General features: G+C 40.6%; 1 protein-coding gene across 2 annotated transcripts in view; it reads right to left on the bottom strand.

Moving 5' to 3' along the window:
- Nucleotides 1–18,186, bottom strand: part of FAM124A (family with sequence similarity 124 member A) — a 37,777-nt gene that overhangs the window by 13,291 nt on the left and 6,300 nt on the right. The window contains exon 2 of one of the 2 annotated variants that reach the window (XM_090132255.1): nucleotides 13,603–13,634. In XM_090132255.1, coding sequence (XP_089988381.1) covers nucleotides 13,603–13,634 — 32 coding nt within the window. Of the gene's footprint in view, nucleotides 1–1,970; nucleotides 2,133–13,602; nucleotides 13,635–18,186 lie in introns of those variants that run through there. The other variant, XM_090132260.1, reaches the window with a different exon arrangement.

The following is an 18,186-nucleotide window of genomic DNA, read 5'->3' as shown; positions in this document are numbered from 1 at the left end:
TTCCATCCCTCCTAAACCTGAGTTGGTGAATGAAAATAGGGACCTACAGGCTCCTAAGACCCATCAGGTGATACTTCATGAAGATTTACCTACAGGATTAGGCAAACTTGGTAATATGGGAAGTAGGATGGAGTCTAGAACAAAGTGAGATTTTAAACAGACTGGATCTCAACCCCAATTTCTTCATGGGAAAGTACATTTACAGAGGCAGATATTTTCAATCTTCTATGTGTCTACATTTTTATTTTTATATCAAAGAAATTGAGAGGAAGTACTCAATCTATAAATATTTGACATAATATTCTGAGTTGAGCAGCAACCTTGCATTTTGAATCTCAGCACTGCAACATGGCCTTTCATTTCCCTGCTGTAGCATACTGCTTCATGGGAACAAAATCTCAGCCTTTTATACCTTACAGAGTAGATTCTTTCAGCACTACATCAGACAGTAAGATTTCAGATTGAATTCTGACCAAACTGCCTGAGCTACAGGAGACGTAAATCAGGCATGGAGAGAGGAACAGAATGAATGTGTCAAGCTCCACAAATGCAGCTCCCATCAAGCAGTACTTCATTATCGAGAAATAATTGCTAAAGGGAAGATAATGAAATAATTTAGTACTGAACATCAGCAAATTTTCTTCACTGACAACAAATCAAAGTATTTCAACTGTGGGAATGTAAAAGAAAAAAAGAAAAAAAGAAAACAATGAAGTCCATTGTATAAATAACGTCAGTAAAAAAATGAAACACTAATATTTCCTGATTGAGACCTCCTGAGATTTTTGCTGCACAGATCATTTCAATTTTTCCAGAATTCATTTCAGTTCCAAAACGCAATGCTGAAATGGTAACATTTCTCACTGAACAGGACTTTAGCATTTCATTTGACTCTAACACAAGACTGAGCCTTTCAGGTGTCTTAATTGAAAGGCTCTAGGGCAGACATAAAGGCAGAGGCTATTTTCAGAAACAAGGACCATCATTCTCTGGGCAGCTGCAACAGAGGTGGTTAGTGGACAACTCTAGCAGCAGAATCCACTGCTAGGTCATGCTTTGATTAATAACCTTTTGAACAAGAAGGATTTGACAGATTCACCAGCTCCTCCATTGTCTTTCCCCTCTGTTTAATAGCATCTGACAAATGCAGGACTGCAGGATAATGTGTTTCTCAGCATGCTCTGCTTGGCACACCACCTCAAGCTCAGGAAGGATGCTCAGACACAATAAGAAGGGAGATGATCTGCATGCCACAGTAACAAGAGGAGAAACACCTTTCACACTACTGTCAGAGCAGAATTTTCCTGTGGAGCTGCAGCTGAATGTTCTCTAATGGAGGTAATGGTGCCAAGATGCTCACTCCTCCATCCTTGCTGAAATAGTTTAAAAAATGCATCACAGGTAGAACAGCACGCTGATGAGCATGGCAAAACTGTCAATCTGCTCCTTCAGATGGGCACATAATATTAGGCTCTTTGTGCTGTTATCTATTTGCTCTAGGACCCAAGAAAGTTATTGAGTAAAACCAAAGCTGGAAAATTAAGACCATTATCTGTCTGATGGAGATAAAAAGCTTTCTGATACATTAATATGATGAGGAGATGTCACTGTCCTCAGTGTTCAGCAAGAAGCCAATCCTGCAAGAATGAATCTTATCAAAAAGTGATCCTTAATGCCCACAGAGACACTGCGTGATCAAACAAAGGCAATGGCAGGTCTCTCCATGTGGTACCATTGCTGTTAGATGGTGACGCAATTGCTGAAACTCCCCGCTATGCTACAGACCCAGTGAACTCACATCCCTCCCCACCAGCTCCACTGCCCTGACCCACCTCGAGCAATGTTTCATGATCAGCTCAAGCTGCAGTTGAAAGGGGCCATCTCACTCCCATTCATCTCTCCATGCACTCTTGAACACTCTGTTTTGCTTGCCTAGTAACTTAAGGGCCTAAACATCTTAAGCTAAGCACCTTGACTTGCTCTCCTGTCTGCAGTTGTCGAGTCCATGGGGTCATGACTGTCATCTCAGCTGGTCTTCAGAATCACACACCTCCCTTCTTCCCCCCTTCTTCTTTGGATCACAACCACTGCAGACCACGGTCATTCTGTGGAAGATTAGGTGCCTAACAGATGTCCCTCCAGAAGAAGTGGGCTATCCTGGGTTCCTTTTGTAGTCAAAGCTGAGAAACAGAATCAAACCTGAGATGACACCCCCCGCTCTCCACTGTCTACAGCTGTGGTGGGAGATGAGTAACTGCGCTTCCATCTTAACCCCTCAGCTATGCAACTCAATTCACAGGAAAAGTCTGTGAGCCTATATCCTTGACCTTGAAGATCACTGCTCTAGTAACTTTTCTTGCTGTATCACTTTGTCAACTAACAAGATGTGATGGTCATTATTGGATGAATACTCTTGAACTATGTGTTTGCATTCTCTGAAATCAACTACTCAGATTCTTTTAGTCAAACTGCTGATGATCACACCAAGGTGAACACTCAAAGGCTCCTTAGTTGATGGATTTCCCTATTTCCCTCAACTCCTTATGCACTTATGTTTCAGCTTTCTCACCCATGCCCTAACAACCTGGCAGACAAGAAACAGCTCACACTTGGTATAAAGATATACCTGTGTTGACTGTGGGCTGACTCTCCAATTGGAGGTTAAGAATACATACACCTTGAACTCAAATTGCAGCCCTGGAGGCTGAAGTTTGTCCCTCTGCCATTCCTCCAATTCTGAGGAAACCTGTGGAATGTTAATATAATCTTTATTTCTCCGCTGAAATTCCCTGAATGTGGGTAAGGGGCAAAAAAATGATTCTGTGAAGAGAACTGGCACAACTGTATCACATTTCTTTTCAAAGCAGGCTAAAAAGGAAGGGTCTGGAATGCCACATTGTTCTTCTAGCTGTGTAATCTGGTGTCCAGAACTATTGCCAAACAGTAGGAACCTATGGTAGGTGCTTTCAGACAGTGGTTATAATCAGGAAAAGCACTTGGCAGTTTCTCACAAATATCCCCCAAATAAGGATCTTCCCACCAGTGCTGTGGTCTCCTTCATCAGCTCCTTATTCTTCATGCTGCTTGTCATCCTTGCAATCTGTTCTCCTCCCCTAAAACACGCTGTTGACACCATACTTCACACTGGTAACTGCTACACTAGAAATAGTGTTTCAACATTAAAAAAGTAAAAATCCTTTTCATCTACTTACTGTCTGGAGAGAATTGCAGTCTTATTTCAGTGCTCACCTCAACCACAGATTTAGCTACAAACTTGTCAAAAAGCAAGAATGCCAAAATGCTGATGTACTCACACATTTCTGAGGCAGACACTAATAAAGCAAGACTAGTGGTAAAAAGGCAGAAATTGGCAACACTGTTAAGCCAGCCCAGCTTGGTTACACTTGCATCTATTATGATGGTGCCAGGACCTCCTGAACAATTTTTCTAAGAGTATTTCTTGTCAGCCCAACTCATGGTCCTCAACCTGTACTTACCTACCGCTGATACCTGAAGCAAAACAGCTTTTTGTACTTTTGGATATGTCCATGAACACTCTGTGGTGAATCCAAACCTGGCACAAAACCCTCATTCTAGACAGAGATGCCAGCTTCTCACCCTCAATAGCATCAAATCCACCCTCAACCCTTCTCAGCACGTCTCACATCCTCACCTTGCTATGTGTACTCAGAATGAATAAAAATCATTTTAGAGTTTGCAGACAAGACCCACCGCTTCAGGAAAAAACATCCTGAAGAGAGATGTTTGAGGTGCTGAGTTTCTGCAGTTGTTATCTGTAGTTCAGTGCATGCAAAGCACACAAAATGGTCTACGGCAACTGCTCACTGAACATCTACATAAGCCAGGATGGGAAGATTAGTGTAAAGTATTATTATAGGAATTCAGGGGTATTCTCCTGGAAGCCAATTATTTTTGTTTCCCCTCTTTCCTCCCACACTGCTCACCACAATTCAAAAGCTATCTTGAGAGTCTCAGCCCAGTTTGCACTGCATGTGTGTTCAAACCACAAAACGGATTTTCGTGATTTGGCATCTTCATTACCTGTCTTCACTCAGTAGCCACAATCTCCCTCCATTTCTCCATCTAGGGGCTCAAACAACTCCACTTCATAGAAATGAATTCTTACATGAGACCTGATACCCACAGAAGAAATGTTAAGTAAATTCTTTTTTGAATACTGACAGAATATTACTGATCTGTGGAAAACAGCTGGCAATTGTCATTCTGCATCTCTCATAAAAAAAAATCAGAAAACCCTCTGCGGGAAACTCATTGTAGCAGTGAGCTGCTGCTCAGAAGATTTGCCCAAGTGAGCTTGTGATGCTGCTGGCATGAGCCTGCATCATTAGGATAAAGCATGGAGCTTTATGTAGCAGCCTGTATTATATTCAGTCCAGTGGAGAAATAGAGGAAAAGTGCATTAACTGTTAATGTTCAATCATTAAATGAATCTGTTTTATCATTTTTTTATATCACATATAGAACTGAAAAAGAGTTGCCCCTCTTTCTGAAGGGGCCAGAGGAGGAAAGAGGGTCTGAAACTGAAATGGAGATTGAAAGTAATATTCCAGATGACTCCAGATTTGCAACTTAGACAGTTCAAGCTTTACAAAGATGTAAGTCCTTTCTGATGATAAAATTTTCCTAAATAATGATATGGATTATTGCACTGGGCAAGAACTCAGATGCTGATCTTTGGCATTCATTTCAGATCTCTGGACAGAGTTCTAAGGTGCTGTAATTCAGTAAAAGTTTCATCAGCAATCACTACTGTGCATGTTGACATTCAAATTGCATTCATCAACAACACAGAATTCAAAGTCCTATGACTGCAAGCACTGTATTTTCTTAAAATCCAACTCGTATATAAAGCTGGGATTCTCAAAAATACGTTTTTATAAAAGCACAGAAAGAACATGGTGTCTGAAAAACAAGAAATTCTGTACACTTGAGCAGCTGTCAAATTTGGTCCAACAGTGAGCTCCATACCTCACACAATGTACTCTAGCTAACCGAGAGTGTGATTTTATGATTGGCTTAAGACAATTTAAGACTTCACTGCTGGCACTCTTCCCCCTACAATTCCCAGCTAAGCATTTCCACTGCTTCCCATGTGTCAGATCTAGATGCAAGTAGAAACAGCTTGCTGAACAGATTGGAAAGAAAAACTCAGACAAGAATAATCAGGACTGTGTCTTCTAGGGGCAGTCAGAGAACTGATCTGGCTAGCAATGTTAATTTTCAGGAAGACTCCTCTTAATCAGCTTGTTATCACAAGGAGGTAGTGGGGAAACCTGTCTAGGAGCCATGACAAAGCAGCTACAATTGAGATGCATCTCATAAAAACATGGGATCACGCCCTGAGGCATGGTCAATGATTTGCCATATTTGTGCCTCTCTAAACAATCATCTTCACAGCAAAAGGACACTTAGACTCTCCAATTCAAAAACAATTTTGTCAGGATCCTTTCAGCTGACAGGAGGGTGCCATTCAAAAGACCAACCCCAGCTGATGGGAAAAGTAGGGAAGCAGTAATAGAAAGTCTTGTGGTCAGTGTTTCATTTTGATCCCATACAGTGACAGCCAGGAGTAATCAGGCAAAAATTTTGTGGACCTTTAAGAAATTACAGACAGAAGTACATCTGCTTTTTTTCTAAAGACACCAACAAAAATAAAGCAGGCATTTGATATCTACTGCTCTGGAATGTGGACCACACCAACTAGCAAATGCCCCAGATCCCCACTGAACCTGCAAAATAATTCTATTTATTTATTTATAAGAGTTCAAGTAAAAGAAAATGAGGCAACAACATAATGAGAAAATTAATTGCATTGTCAACATGATGTTCTTGTAGTAGAAATTGCCTCCTTCATTCTTCATGTGTCATTTGATTCAATGAATCAGATGGATCAGATGGCTTTTCCCTTTCTATCTACTAGTGCCTTTGAGTGAGAACTTGCCTTCCCAAGTTACTATGGGAAAGATTTACTTCTTTATCTTCTCTCTTGGGGCTTTAACATCGCAGATAGATATCTTGACAATTTTCAGATAATTTTCCTCACTGTACAAGCTGAACTTGGAGCATGAAAATCTTTCCTGCAACTCCTGCATTGCTCTGAATGAAAGACCCACTGAACAGCTGCCTAGCTCCTTGTGGCCTTCTGGGACAGCAAATAATAACACTTCCACACAGAGAAATACAATCCACACCACCTAATAATCAAATTCAACTTTCTCTGAAATTTTTCCTGTAAATTTTTTACTAGAACTGTGCAGTACTTGACAACTCAGTATTCATCAAAGCTTTCCTGTGCTTCTGAATCACATCTGGAAAAGAGAAAAAGGAAAGATTTGATTATGTGGTTTTGGCTATGGCTATCTGTGCCTAAAACAGGAACTAGAAAAAAAGACAGGTTGTCATTCATAACCATTTTTTTCTCTATAATTTTTCCAGTTTTATTCGTATCTATATGACAGGAAAAAGAACTGACTGAATGTGGTAAGAAAACAATACACGATGGTGATATGAGCATCAACAGAAGCAGAGTGCTGATAACTCTGGTCTAGTAATTGTGTAGGGTATGCTTACACTTTTTCAATACTGAAACTCAAGCTAGCACTAAGCCAGTAGGAAGTAATTTAACCATGGAACACACATTTGGGTGTGTGCTAAATGATACTAAAGAGTGAAACTCTGATCTCAACCCAGAACATGAGTTTCTCCAACATTTAAAGAGGAACTTCAGCCTTTACATGTGGCTTGTGGTTAACACCACATACCTCACAGGCAAAAATCAAATCTGACACACAACTGTGTCTCAGTTCTTTTAACTGTACCTTTAAGGGCATATGTTTCCCCCTTAATTCTTATGTTTCTAAATAACCACATGCAGTAAGACCATCCTCAATATATATAACATTTAAACTACAAAAGCAGCACCCTAACCTCAGCTTCTATAAAGGTGAACATCTCTGTCGTGGTTCCCAGGCAATGGTACAGCAGCAGTGATGACCCCATGCAGCACCTAATACAGGCCAGGCTCCAATGGCATCTCCTCTAGGACAGGAATGAATGTTTGTGGATGAAGCTGTGATGTTGGTGGGTCTTAGAGGGTGTGCCATTAAGTTGATTAAGCATCATGCAGTGGAGATGGCAAACTAGGGATTGAAGATGTTGCTGGCCTGCTGATATTGCTCTGGGTAGATGATTCAAAATGAAATACAGGAAATTCTGCTTTAACATAACAAAAAAATAATTCTTTTTTTCTTTTATACTGTGAAAGTGGTCTTTCAATGGAAGAGGTTGCCCAGAGAGGCTGTGGGGATATTCTGAATCCAAGCAACCTGCTCTAACTGGCCCTGCTCTCAGCAACAGGCTTGGACCAGATCATCTCCAATGACGTTTTCTGACCTCAGCTTTCTGTAATTCTGTGTCACATTTTCTAGCTCGTATTCAAGCCCTTGCTCCTTCATTGCAGGATGATGAGCAGTCGTACCAGCATGTTTCACACAGCTGACTACTGCCATGTGGCATACAGTAGTAATGACACTGGCTGCCTTCACACAGCCACAGCAGGCAGCAACATGATACAGGCCAGGCAACACACACAGAAGCTACTCCCTGTATTTCCCCAAGGAGCTGCCACTTCAAATTTCACCACTATAAAAAACAGCTGAATTTGCAACACTGGCATATGCTACAGGCTAAGAGCTCTACACAGTTTGGGCCCAATTTCCAGTTTAATTCTACCCTACACTTTGATTTGCATTCTTTTTATGACACTTTCTGGAAATACAGCATGATGCTGGAAAGCCCACCATAAACTGATCTTAATATTTAATAGAGCCTGTTGCCAGCCATTGTAAAATCATCTCAGTTCTCCATGGAAATAATACTGTGGTATATCTTCATATTGCTGTAAAATAATTCACTTATGTCCTTACACTTATTACATGACACTGGTTGGAGAAGTATACTGGAAATACACCCAGACCAGCAATGTCTGGGACAGAACTGGTTTCAAGTAATTGAGCTTAAAGCACACAACTTCAGTGCTATTTTTTATCTTTCTGACAGATTTTTAAAAGTCCAAATGTAACTCACTCCCTTCCTGCTCCTGGCTAGTTTTCACTAGTTTTAACAGTTAAGAAGGCAACCAGATACTGAAATGAGACACGAGTAGCAAGAAGCCACTTCTTCATATGCTACTGTTAGAAGATACCTATAAATATGCACAGTGCTACAGGTCCTTACACTTCTGTAGCTCCCATTATCTCTGCAACCAGGCTACTGTCTCTAGTCCAAAGCTCCACTAAGTGCTATTTTGAATGATATAATACCTCAGTCCCTAGAGTGTTGGGTAATAAAAACTTTTAAGAATTAGAAATGAAAGAATTTCTGAAGACACTGACATTTCTCTCCTGTATAAAGGACCTTGTCCTTTGGCTGGATATTACACTTTTTTTTTTTTTTCAATTTAGGGGTACTTTTTCTCCTGACATTTTCTTCTGACAATGGTTAAAGTCTAAGAACTCAAACAGAGATGGAAGAGTCAGATTCTTCAATGTGACATCAAGATACAGAAAACATGGGGTGCGAAAAAAAAAAAAAAAAAAAGAGAGAAAAAAGGAAGGAGCAAAGAAGACAGGTAGCATATTGTTATAAGCATATGGGCTGAAAATGGTATAAAAATTGTGCCTTGGGAAACTCTGGGCACGGAGAGGACAGGTGGCCTCATACTGATATCTCATGCTCTGATAAATGACATCTGTACCCAAGAAGCTCTTGCCAGGTCCTCAGGATGTAAGCACATGCAAATACTAAATTTCCATTGCTGATATTAATCCTAGGTGCAGCCACCTCACTGCAGGGTTCAAGATAGAGCTGCTCAAAATGAAAGGAGCCTGGTAGAGCACTGAGTCAGTGAGGTAATGTGGGGAAACCACAGCAGCTTACCTCAAATTCAGGACAGCACTACTTTTTGGGCAACCCTTTTTTTTTCCTGTTTGGGACTTGACTGCATGCCGTTAACTTAACCTGTCATTTGTGAGAGTTGTTAGGTGTCTGGGAATAAGTCTGAAGGAAAAAGCATGGATTTGAATATGATGTCTTGGATGAATTAATGGCACATGCACCAACATGAAGTTTCAAGGCTTTTTTCATAAACAGCTTTTTCTGTAATGCTGGAGAGCACTTGTTCCCTATTCTCAATGCAACGATTGAGAGGTGAAAAAAGCAAAAGAAGTAACAAAAGGAGAATGTTACCCACTCTGTTATGGCCCTGTAATATTTTAAACCAATAATGGGAAAGCAGGACAGGAGAAGGAAGAAGTATTGGAACTGGTGAATATTCTCAGGCAATTGTCATTTAGGGATTAAAATCTGCTGTCCAAGTAGGGCAGCCTACTTCAATGCACTTCTTTTGCATGGAGGTAAGATTCAGCCACCTCCTCTGCTATCAAGAATAGGAGAAACATCACCACTTCTACCTCACACAGAAGGCTGCTATTTTGCAGACAAGCACTCTTGCTACTTATAGAGAAAATAGTGCAAACATAGCCCATGTGAGCTGATACAGGTGAAGCTTAGAAAACACTGATTCAATCCCAAAACAGATACTTGAATTATAATAGCATAGGAATGGAATACAAACAGAAAATGAGGTGAAGGCAAATTTTATGAAATCAGCAACATGCTTGATAACTCACATATTTGTAAATCTGCTAAAAGAAATTATCTTGTGCTTAATTATTAGAACCATGGAAAAAAAAAATACTAGTCCAGCTCATAGGTGGAATACAAACCATCCTAAACTATATCAGAAACACTGAATTATTTCCTAGCTATTAAGTGAAAGGCAAGGGAGCAAGGTGGATTACCAGCTTTCCAACAGCAAAGCAGATGGGTGACAAGTCTCTTTTACCTTGCATGACGTGAAGCACTGTGTTGCTACATGGTTTTGGTATCTCAAATGCTTTACAATCTGCTACAGGCTTGTGTCTTTTCCCACAGGGCCAGCCTGTGTTTCATTTATGACTCAGCTGAATAAGCACAATGTGTATCTACGTAGTTCCCTACTGATTGCCTACTGAATAATATCGGCGGTGTAAAAAATACCACCTACTTTTACAGTTATTTCTAAGACACCCTGGTTAAATTGTCCCCCAGATCTAAGTGTGGAATAATTAATGTTACAAATCACAAAAATCTTTCTTCAAAATGCCTACTTCTGGTTTGAATCTTTCTGACATTCTGTTATCATAAAAGTGAAGACTGCACAGAGGAGCAGGTAAGCAGGCTCCATCAAAACTTTCTCCCTGCTTGAAAGTCATCCCTGAAATGTACAGATCAAAGCAACTTGAAAATAATCACAGTGTTGATGTGCAGAGACTGTTCATCACTGTGCTGACCAACACTAATTAATTATCTCTTTGTGATTCCAACTACCTGCATCCATAAGCTGCCAGTGGTCTTTATATTTCTCTATTATGCACTTTGGGTAAAAGTCTATTCTGTGTTTGCAAAACGCCTAGCACAATTGCCTCTCATGTATGATTAGGGATCCCTAATGGTAACTGAAAACTGTAATTGAAAAGGTAATTGAAAATACGAGCAAAAAAAGCTTATTGCATTTGCTAGATTAATGAAGAGCACACCAATGGGCAAAACATCCTATTGAGATGAAGCACACCTCCTGCTAAAGATCAAGGGAGAAAGTGGGTTATGCACATTAGAATTCAGAAAAGGAAAAGAATGTTAGAATTAATTTAGCTCTTACCTTCCATGAGATCACACTGCTGAACCTTTCAAAGCCATAATGCCTCACAACCTAGCATCTAGCAAGCAGGTTTTCTTGGACTATTTATTCTGCTCAATGAATAGAAAGGGGAAAAGGCTCACAGTCATTGCAGCAACAGTCGGAGCGGCATGGACAATGAGTGGCCCATTTTCCTAGAGAAATTAACTCAGATGCACTCTGCAAACTTCAGCACTCTGTCCCAAAGTAACTGCTATACAAAACACCAATGATAGACAAATGCTGTGGTGAAGAGCGTTCTTTGGTTACCCAAAGCTGGATCGCAACGACAAAGAACAAAAGGACTAAGATGCTGCCTTAGACCAAAGGCCCACACAGCACACCAGAGAAGCCTTTAAACTGTTAAATATCTCTCACAAAAACTGCCTGGGGAAAATGAAATAAAAATTAAATAACGCCTGTACAGACTGCTTCTTCCATTGCCACAAAGCAGCCCAAGATATTCACTTCTGACCTGGGAGAGCCTTCTCCCACAGCTTCAGCATTCCCATGGGCCTCGGCACTGGTTTGTTCAGCTGCTGTCCTTGCAGAGAGCAGTGTAGGCATCTATCATTAATTCACCTGCCAGAGCTTTCCTATCCTTTCCTTGGGCATGTCTGTGTAAAACCTTTGTACAGAGGAGCTTATCCAGAACTTCACAAGACAGAATGATTCATTTATTAAATGTTGAAATCAGATCCTTGTTGGCTCCAGAGAATAAGACCTCTGCAAAACCAAATGAACCTGTAATGCTCCTGGCTCAGATAAGCTCCACTTCATTAGAACAGGAACTTTAAATGAATCAGCTAGATAATAGAGACTCTTTGCTGTTTTACTTTATAGCTTATTTGGTATTACCTTAGGTTCTGATGGCACCATGGATTACACTGGTTCCGTATTACAAGAGGAGCCATTTTCTGAATCTATCTTTTCCCTGCATAAATTAAAATGGTTAAATCATGGTGTGTTTTTTTTTTTTAATATCTGTTCCCCAGTAATCTTTTCTTCAAATGCATTATGCACTCGCTGTCTTCCAGCCTCCAGCACAAAAGCACTTGTATTTTGCTTAACTCCTTTTACATCAACGTTGCTGTTTCTCTCTCACTGTCTGACCAAAGTGACCACAGCAACACCACAAAATGCAAAGTTAAATACTGCTACTTGTGAAGTCGTAACAATATAATTTGCTTTGGAAGCAGAAAAGAAAAAGAAAGAGACAGCCCTGTCTCCTGAACTTTTGTGTCTATACTGGAATGATAAACATCCTTGTACTGACAAATCACCAGTGCTGAAATGCAACTGTAATCCTCACATATTCATATGGACAGCCTCGGTCAGCAAGACAGCGAGGTGACAACATTCAGCACAGCAAACTGTAGCTGCCATACAACTAAACATTACATGTGCAAACAGCTAATTTAATAAAAATGAAGAATTACAAAGTTAGTATTACATTTATTTGTAAAACACATAGCAGCCACACCAAAATGGTAAGGGACAAAATCTGATGGGATGTAACTGACTTTCTCAAACCTTGTCTTCTGAATGTAACTGCCAAACAAATATGCTTACTAGGCAGCCCCAAATGATCAGCTAAAAAAGTGATTTGAGGGGAAGGGCACACAACTGGGGTAACCTGGCAAATTCAAAAAATACAAAAAAAGAAAAAGTTATTTGGTTGCATTCTGCCTCTCAATCATTTCAAGAATTCTGTTTTCCAGTGGGAAGCTAGAAATGTATTTAAACAACAAAGTTTAGGAAAAAGCTGCATTGAATTCTTTTTCTCAGATGTATGCGCACACACAAAGCAGATGAGGAAAAGGCAGCAAGCTCCCTGCAGGTCACATCAGCTCAGGGGCCAGACATTACGAACACTGTCTGATCCAGTGCTTGCTGAAATCAGTAAAAGCCCTCCATTGAAGATCATGGGAGATGGAAAACAAACCTCTCCACGTTTCAGCACGAATGTGTGAATGAAAAAAAAACTGATGGCTTTCTTCTCCTCTGATTTTCATAGTGCATAAAGATCCAGATTATAAAATGCAATTAGTCATCTCTGAATTCTTCATTTGCTTACTTGGCATAAATAAAACTGTAGTCTATGTGTGTACCAGGGAGACAGGTATCATCTTGCATTATATACAAGTGTGAGGTACAGTATGTCCTACAACTAAGAAAATGGTTTGAGTGGGAAGATAGAGGACTGAAAAAGTGACACTTGATATTGCTTTCACAACTCCATTTTGCTTTGGTGAAAAAAGAAAGAAAAATAATCCAGATACTAAGATAAGCTGAAATTCAATTATCCTAAACACCTACAAAGACTGTGACACTCACTAGATTATCTATTGCGTTTGAAATCAAAGAAAAGCTTCCTAGGATTTGTTCTTCCATGTACTTCCATGGCATCAGCTTGCAATAAGCATTCAATTATTTCTACATCCCCCAGCTCTAATGTCATTCAGCAGTACATATTCATTTGGCTGCAGGGCCTATTCAAATAGGCCAAGTCATATTTACAGATTTTGTTCTCATTTTGCTTTGCATTCATATCACCTCTAATATTTATGATTTTACACATGGCTTGTATTTTGGTCATGAACATCCCATTAGCTTAATTTATATGCTGCCTCTAGACATAGATCCACGAAGAACAGGAATGGGGACCTCACTGTGTCAATATGAACTCCATCACAACATACGGCTGATGTTTATAAATAGTAGCAGTTAGGAAAACAAGAAACTGAGATTCCATTACAAAAAAGTCTGAAAGTTATACTCACTGCTGGTAGAGGACATGCGGCTGTACTCAGACCTGCGAGACACAGAAAAAATCATTAAAAATGTACCAAATTTAATTCACATTGCATATTAAATTAGTTTAGAGACCATTTGTTTTTGGTTTTGTTTTTCACTAAGGTAATAACAACTGGAACAAGTTTTAAACATGGCCTCAGAAAAACAAGTATTATGTATGAATTTTGAAAATATTTATTTAAAGCACTGAGGTTTTTTTTAGGAATGGAAGTGGCAAATTATTCTACTACCCTTCAGGCATAACGATAAAGCTTAGAAGGCCCTCTGAGGAAATAAATAGGCCGCTTCAGAGGCAGGTTAGGAACAAAAGTCTACCTGATTATGACTCTATTCCTCATCTTTCTTCTCAAGCTGCTGTGATGTATTTTTTGAAGAGAATTCTATTTGCAATGTAGAATTTTTATTGTTCTTTGGATACAACTGGCAGGGAACACCCAAAGAGAGAACTGTCAGCATTTAGATTATCTTATAATCTTTTACAGCCCTCTGTTAATACTGAAAGGCCAAGCAGGTCTCCTGGAGCCTTCTCTTCCCCGACTGAACAGCCCCAGCTCTCTCAGCCTGTCCATGTAGGAGAGGAATTCCATCTCTTGGATCATTTTGATGGCCCTCCTCTGGATGTGCTCCAACAGCTCCATGTCTCTCCTGTACCGAGGATATCTGGATGCAGTACTCCAGGTGAAACCTCAACATCACAGAGCAGAGGGGCAGGATCACCTCTCTTGCCATGCTGGACACATTATAAGATTTTTTGCTTTAGGAAACCCTTTTCCTCTTCAAGACATCTCTCTGCAAAAACAGTGGCTAGAGGTTGTACTTCAGTGCATATGGGATTATTCATGAGAACGTTGTAGAATCATGGAATCACAGAATGGCTTATGTTGGAAGGGTTCTTAAAGATCATTTAGTTCTAACACCCAGCTGTGGGCAGGGCTGCCCAGGGTCCCACATCCAACCTGGCCTTGAGTGCTTCCAGGGATGGGGCACGCTGGGGCACCCACAGCTTCTCTGGGCAGCTGTGCCAGTGTCTCACTGCACCCTGAGTCAAAAATTTCTTCTGAACATCTAATTTAAATCTACCTCCTTTTATTTTAAAGACATTTTGTCCGATCCCATCACCATCTACTTGTGTAAAAAGTTGCTCCCCTTCCTGCTTATAAGCTCCTTAAAGTACTGGAAGGCCACAATGAGGTCTCCTCGGGGCCTTCTCTTCTCCAATCTAAACAAGCCCAACTCCTGTCTTTCTTCATAGTAGAGGTGAACAATTGCACCGAGCATCTTTGTAGATGCTCCAACAGCTCCATGCCTTTCTTGTGCTTGGGGCAGCAGATGTGGCCTCACAATGGCAGAGCAGGGGGGGACAATCTTCTCCCACTCCCTCCTGGCCACCCCTCTTCCGATGCAGCCCAGGATACTGTTGGCTTTCCAGGCTGCAAGAGCACACCGCTGGCTCATGTGCCACTTTTTATACACCAGTGTCAGAGCCGTTAAGTATTTCAAGCAACAGTGTAAATAACTTTGCATACAAATAACGCCAAACTTCTGAATGCCCTGTTCTGCGCTGCTTAAAAGTCATAAACATGACCCATTTGTTTCCCAAAGATTCACAAATAATGAAGCAAAACAAATATGCCAACACTGAATACACTTAAAAAAACCCCAACAAACAATAAATTCATTTCCGAATCCTTCCAGACAACTTCTGAGTGTTTAGATTTTGAAGCTCATTCATAGGCCCTCCACTCCCTTATTCTCCAAGTGCCCCAGAACAGATCCCACAGAACTCTGATGCTATTACCTTCTTGCATATTTACCCTGCAGTGCCCTGCAAACTGTTCAGGGAACCAAAACACAGTTCTTGGATCCAAACCTAACTGCTTGTTTTATATAAATAATTGCAACAATTTTGCAATATTTCTTTAAATCAAAAAAGCATGTGAGCCTTGACTCCTAAGATATCTGTCAGGAAATAGATACCATCTAAGCATATTCTCAGGATACCTTCACAATCCAGGCTCTCAGGCATCCAAAGGAATATAAGCAATAAACCCCCAACAACTATAGCAGTTGATTTGGGTTCTGAAATGAACTTATCTCTGCAGAGGAAACAAAGCAAGAACAGTCATTCCTCTATTTCACAGTCCCATGTTATTACTCACTAACCTGAAGGTCAGATGCTAAGTCTGCTTGCTCAGGTGAGCAGGTGCACAAAGAACTACCCCATCCTGAAGGGCCAGTAAAAAATGACTCCCCTTGATTTTTTTACAATACCCATCCACACCTCCTGCACAGCATCTCCTTCACAAATAAAATGTTACCTCTCAACCACACTTCCCCCAGGACACTTGTACAGCTGGGAAAGGCAGAGGTAGAAATGGCACGGGCAGAGAGGGAGATGCTCTTTTTTCAGCTTCCAAGGGAGGGGATAAGACAATTGCAGGGGCTGGTGCTGTATGGAGCATAAAGCTGTGGGGTATTTTCAGAAGAAAATCATGTGGGTACCATTTGGCAGCATGTATATTTGGGAAAGTGTTAAGACTGTTAACACAGCCCTCTCTCTTCACAAGCCCAGAGGCAAGCAATATCCATCCAGCTGCCTCCAAGCATCCCAAGCAAGGATTCATTTAATCTGCACTTCTGTTAGTAAACAGCCCGGGGCTGTCCCTGCATGTATCTGTGTTCAGTAGTCCATAGCTAATTCCATATGAATTTGCATTGCTTGTATTTCAGAGAGGAGCAAGACAATCCTTCGTCTTTTGCTTACTGCAAGTGGAAGCAGCTTTCTGTTACTTCACACTGTTATTTTATTATCCCAAAGTGCTGCAGGCGCATTATCGGGCATGGAGAATTAATGAGTCCCGAACCAAGGAGCTGGCATTCTGCATAAAGGCAGGCCATGAAAAATGAGACAAGAGGAAAAATAAAAAGATGGAGAGTGTGAAGGGAGGAGACAACAGTGTGCTCAGAGACTAATTGCACAGATGCATTTTAATAGGCTTTAGAATTGTATTGGGGGCCTTCTGTAATTCTAATATGGTTCAAGCTAATATTTAATTCATGCTTGTTGCATAACTGACATACATGGAATTAAAAAAATAAAAAAAGATAATTAAGCACAAAGGCTTGTGTCGACCTCACATGCCAAAATAAGGGCTGCACCCTCCCTCAGCTCCACCTATGGTCGATAATGAGGCGTCTGAAGTGTGTCTTTCCCTTAATGTTGTATGGAAAAGATACTGAAGGACACTCAGCTACGTGCCTAAAACCTAACGGCGTGAATATGAGTCTCTCTTTGTACTCTCAGGACCAACACACGTCGCCTTTTGTCCTCCTTCTGACTCCTTTTTTTCCCAAAATTTATTTTGTCTTGAATCTAGCCCTTAAGAGCAAAAATGACAGTGAGTAGAATCCTGAATATTTTCAGCACATTAGCACAAACCACTCGGATTCATGGTGTGTAATGGTTAAGTGGCTTATGAAATGGAAAATATTTTTTTCTTACAGTCATTTTTGTAGGATACTGAATTCTAAATACACTACAGAAATAAACAACTCCTGAGTCATGTGGACTCTATGGACACAAAGCAATTTTATCCCTTGCCATCTTTTCCATCCCTGTTCTAAACATCCTGAGTCTTGGCTCCTATCAGTTCCCTTGGGAAAAATTCTCCAATTAGGATAACTCAAGAGTAAAGCACTCTCTGGCTTTAACAGTGAAAGACTGGAGCCATATTGCCCAGAGGTTCCTAGACAAATACATGGACTTGCAACCAGCTATTTCCTCTGTGCTACTGATAGATATTACAGTTTGGATAAAAGGTACGAGACATTCAGGACAGAAATCAAACAAATGGACAACTGTTACTTTTACAGGCACATAATGAGGAAAAAATGATCAAAAAGGACATTGAAACAGTAGGAGGTACTGAAAAGGAGGGCAAAGAATCTATATCCAGCAGTCAGCCCAGCAGCAAAGAGGAGCTGTGAACATGTCAAGAGGCATTAAAGTAATAATGCAGAAGCTTGAGATAAACGTGGGACCAAGATTCCCACCAGAGCTGCTGAAGCATCAGCAGTGTGTATTATCAGGGAGCGTAAGACCATTCCAAGCATAAAAGATCCTAAGCAGGCCTTCGAGGTCAGACTGCTTTATTCACTGATGATTATTAATACAAAGCCTTAGAATACCCAGGAAGGGGAAAGAGACACTGAATATCAGTAGCTGCTAGCACAACCTGAAGTTTCTGAGTGTAATACATAAAAACACTGTAAGCCCATTTATTTGGGGAAGAAGAGCTGCTGTGTTATGTCTCTGCATCACAGAAAGACATCAGCAGGGCAACAGCGGCAACATCTATGCTAATAAACAGATGTGCTCAGAAGAACTGTGTGGGATCGAGGCCAACTGCTGTGTAAGTCTGCACTTGTACCATTAAAGCCTCATGATATCCAGACTAGTAAGCAGTCTTCTACCAATGGCCCCTGGCTCATGTTAACATGGTAAAACGTATCTAGAAATTCACGGGAGAACAAGATGGCCTCATCTAAAC

The sequence above is a fragment of the Phasianus colchicus genome, chromosome 1, assembly GCF_987193195.1.
Source record: "Phasianus colchicus chromosome 1, bPhaCol1.hap1.1, whole genome shotgun sequence".
Lineage (NCBI taxonomy): Eukaryota > Metazoa > Chordata > Aves > Galliformes > Phasianidae > Phasianus > Phasianus colchicus.
Note: the sequence above shows the minus strand (reverse complement) of the source record. Positions and strands in the feature narration are given on the sequence as shown.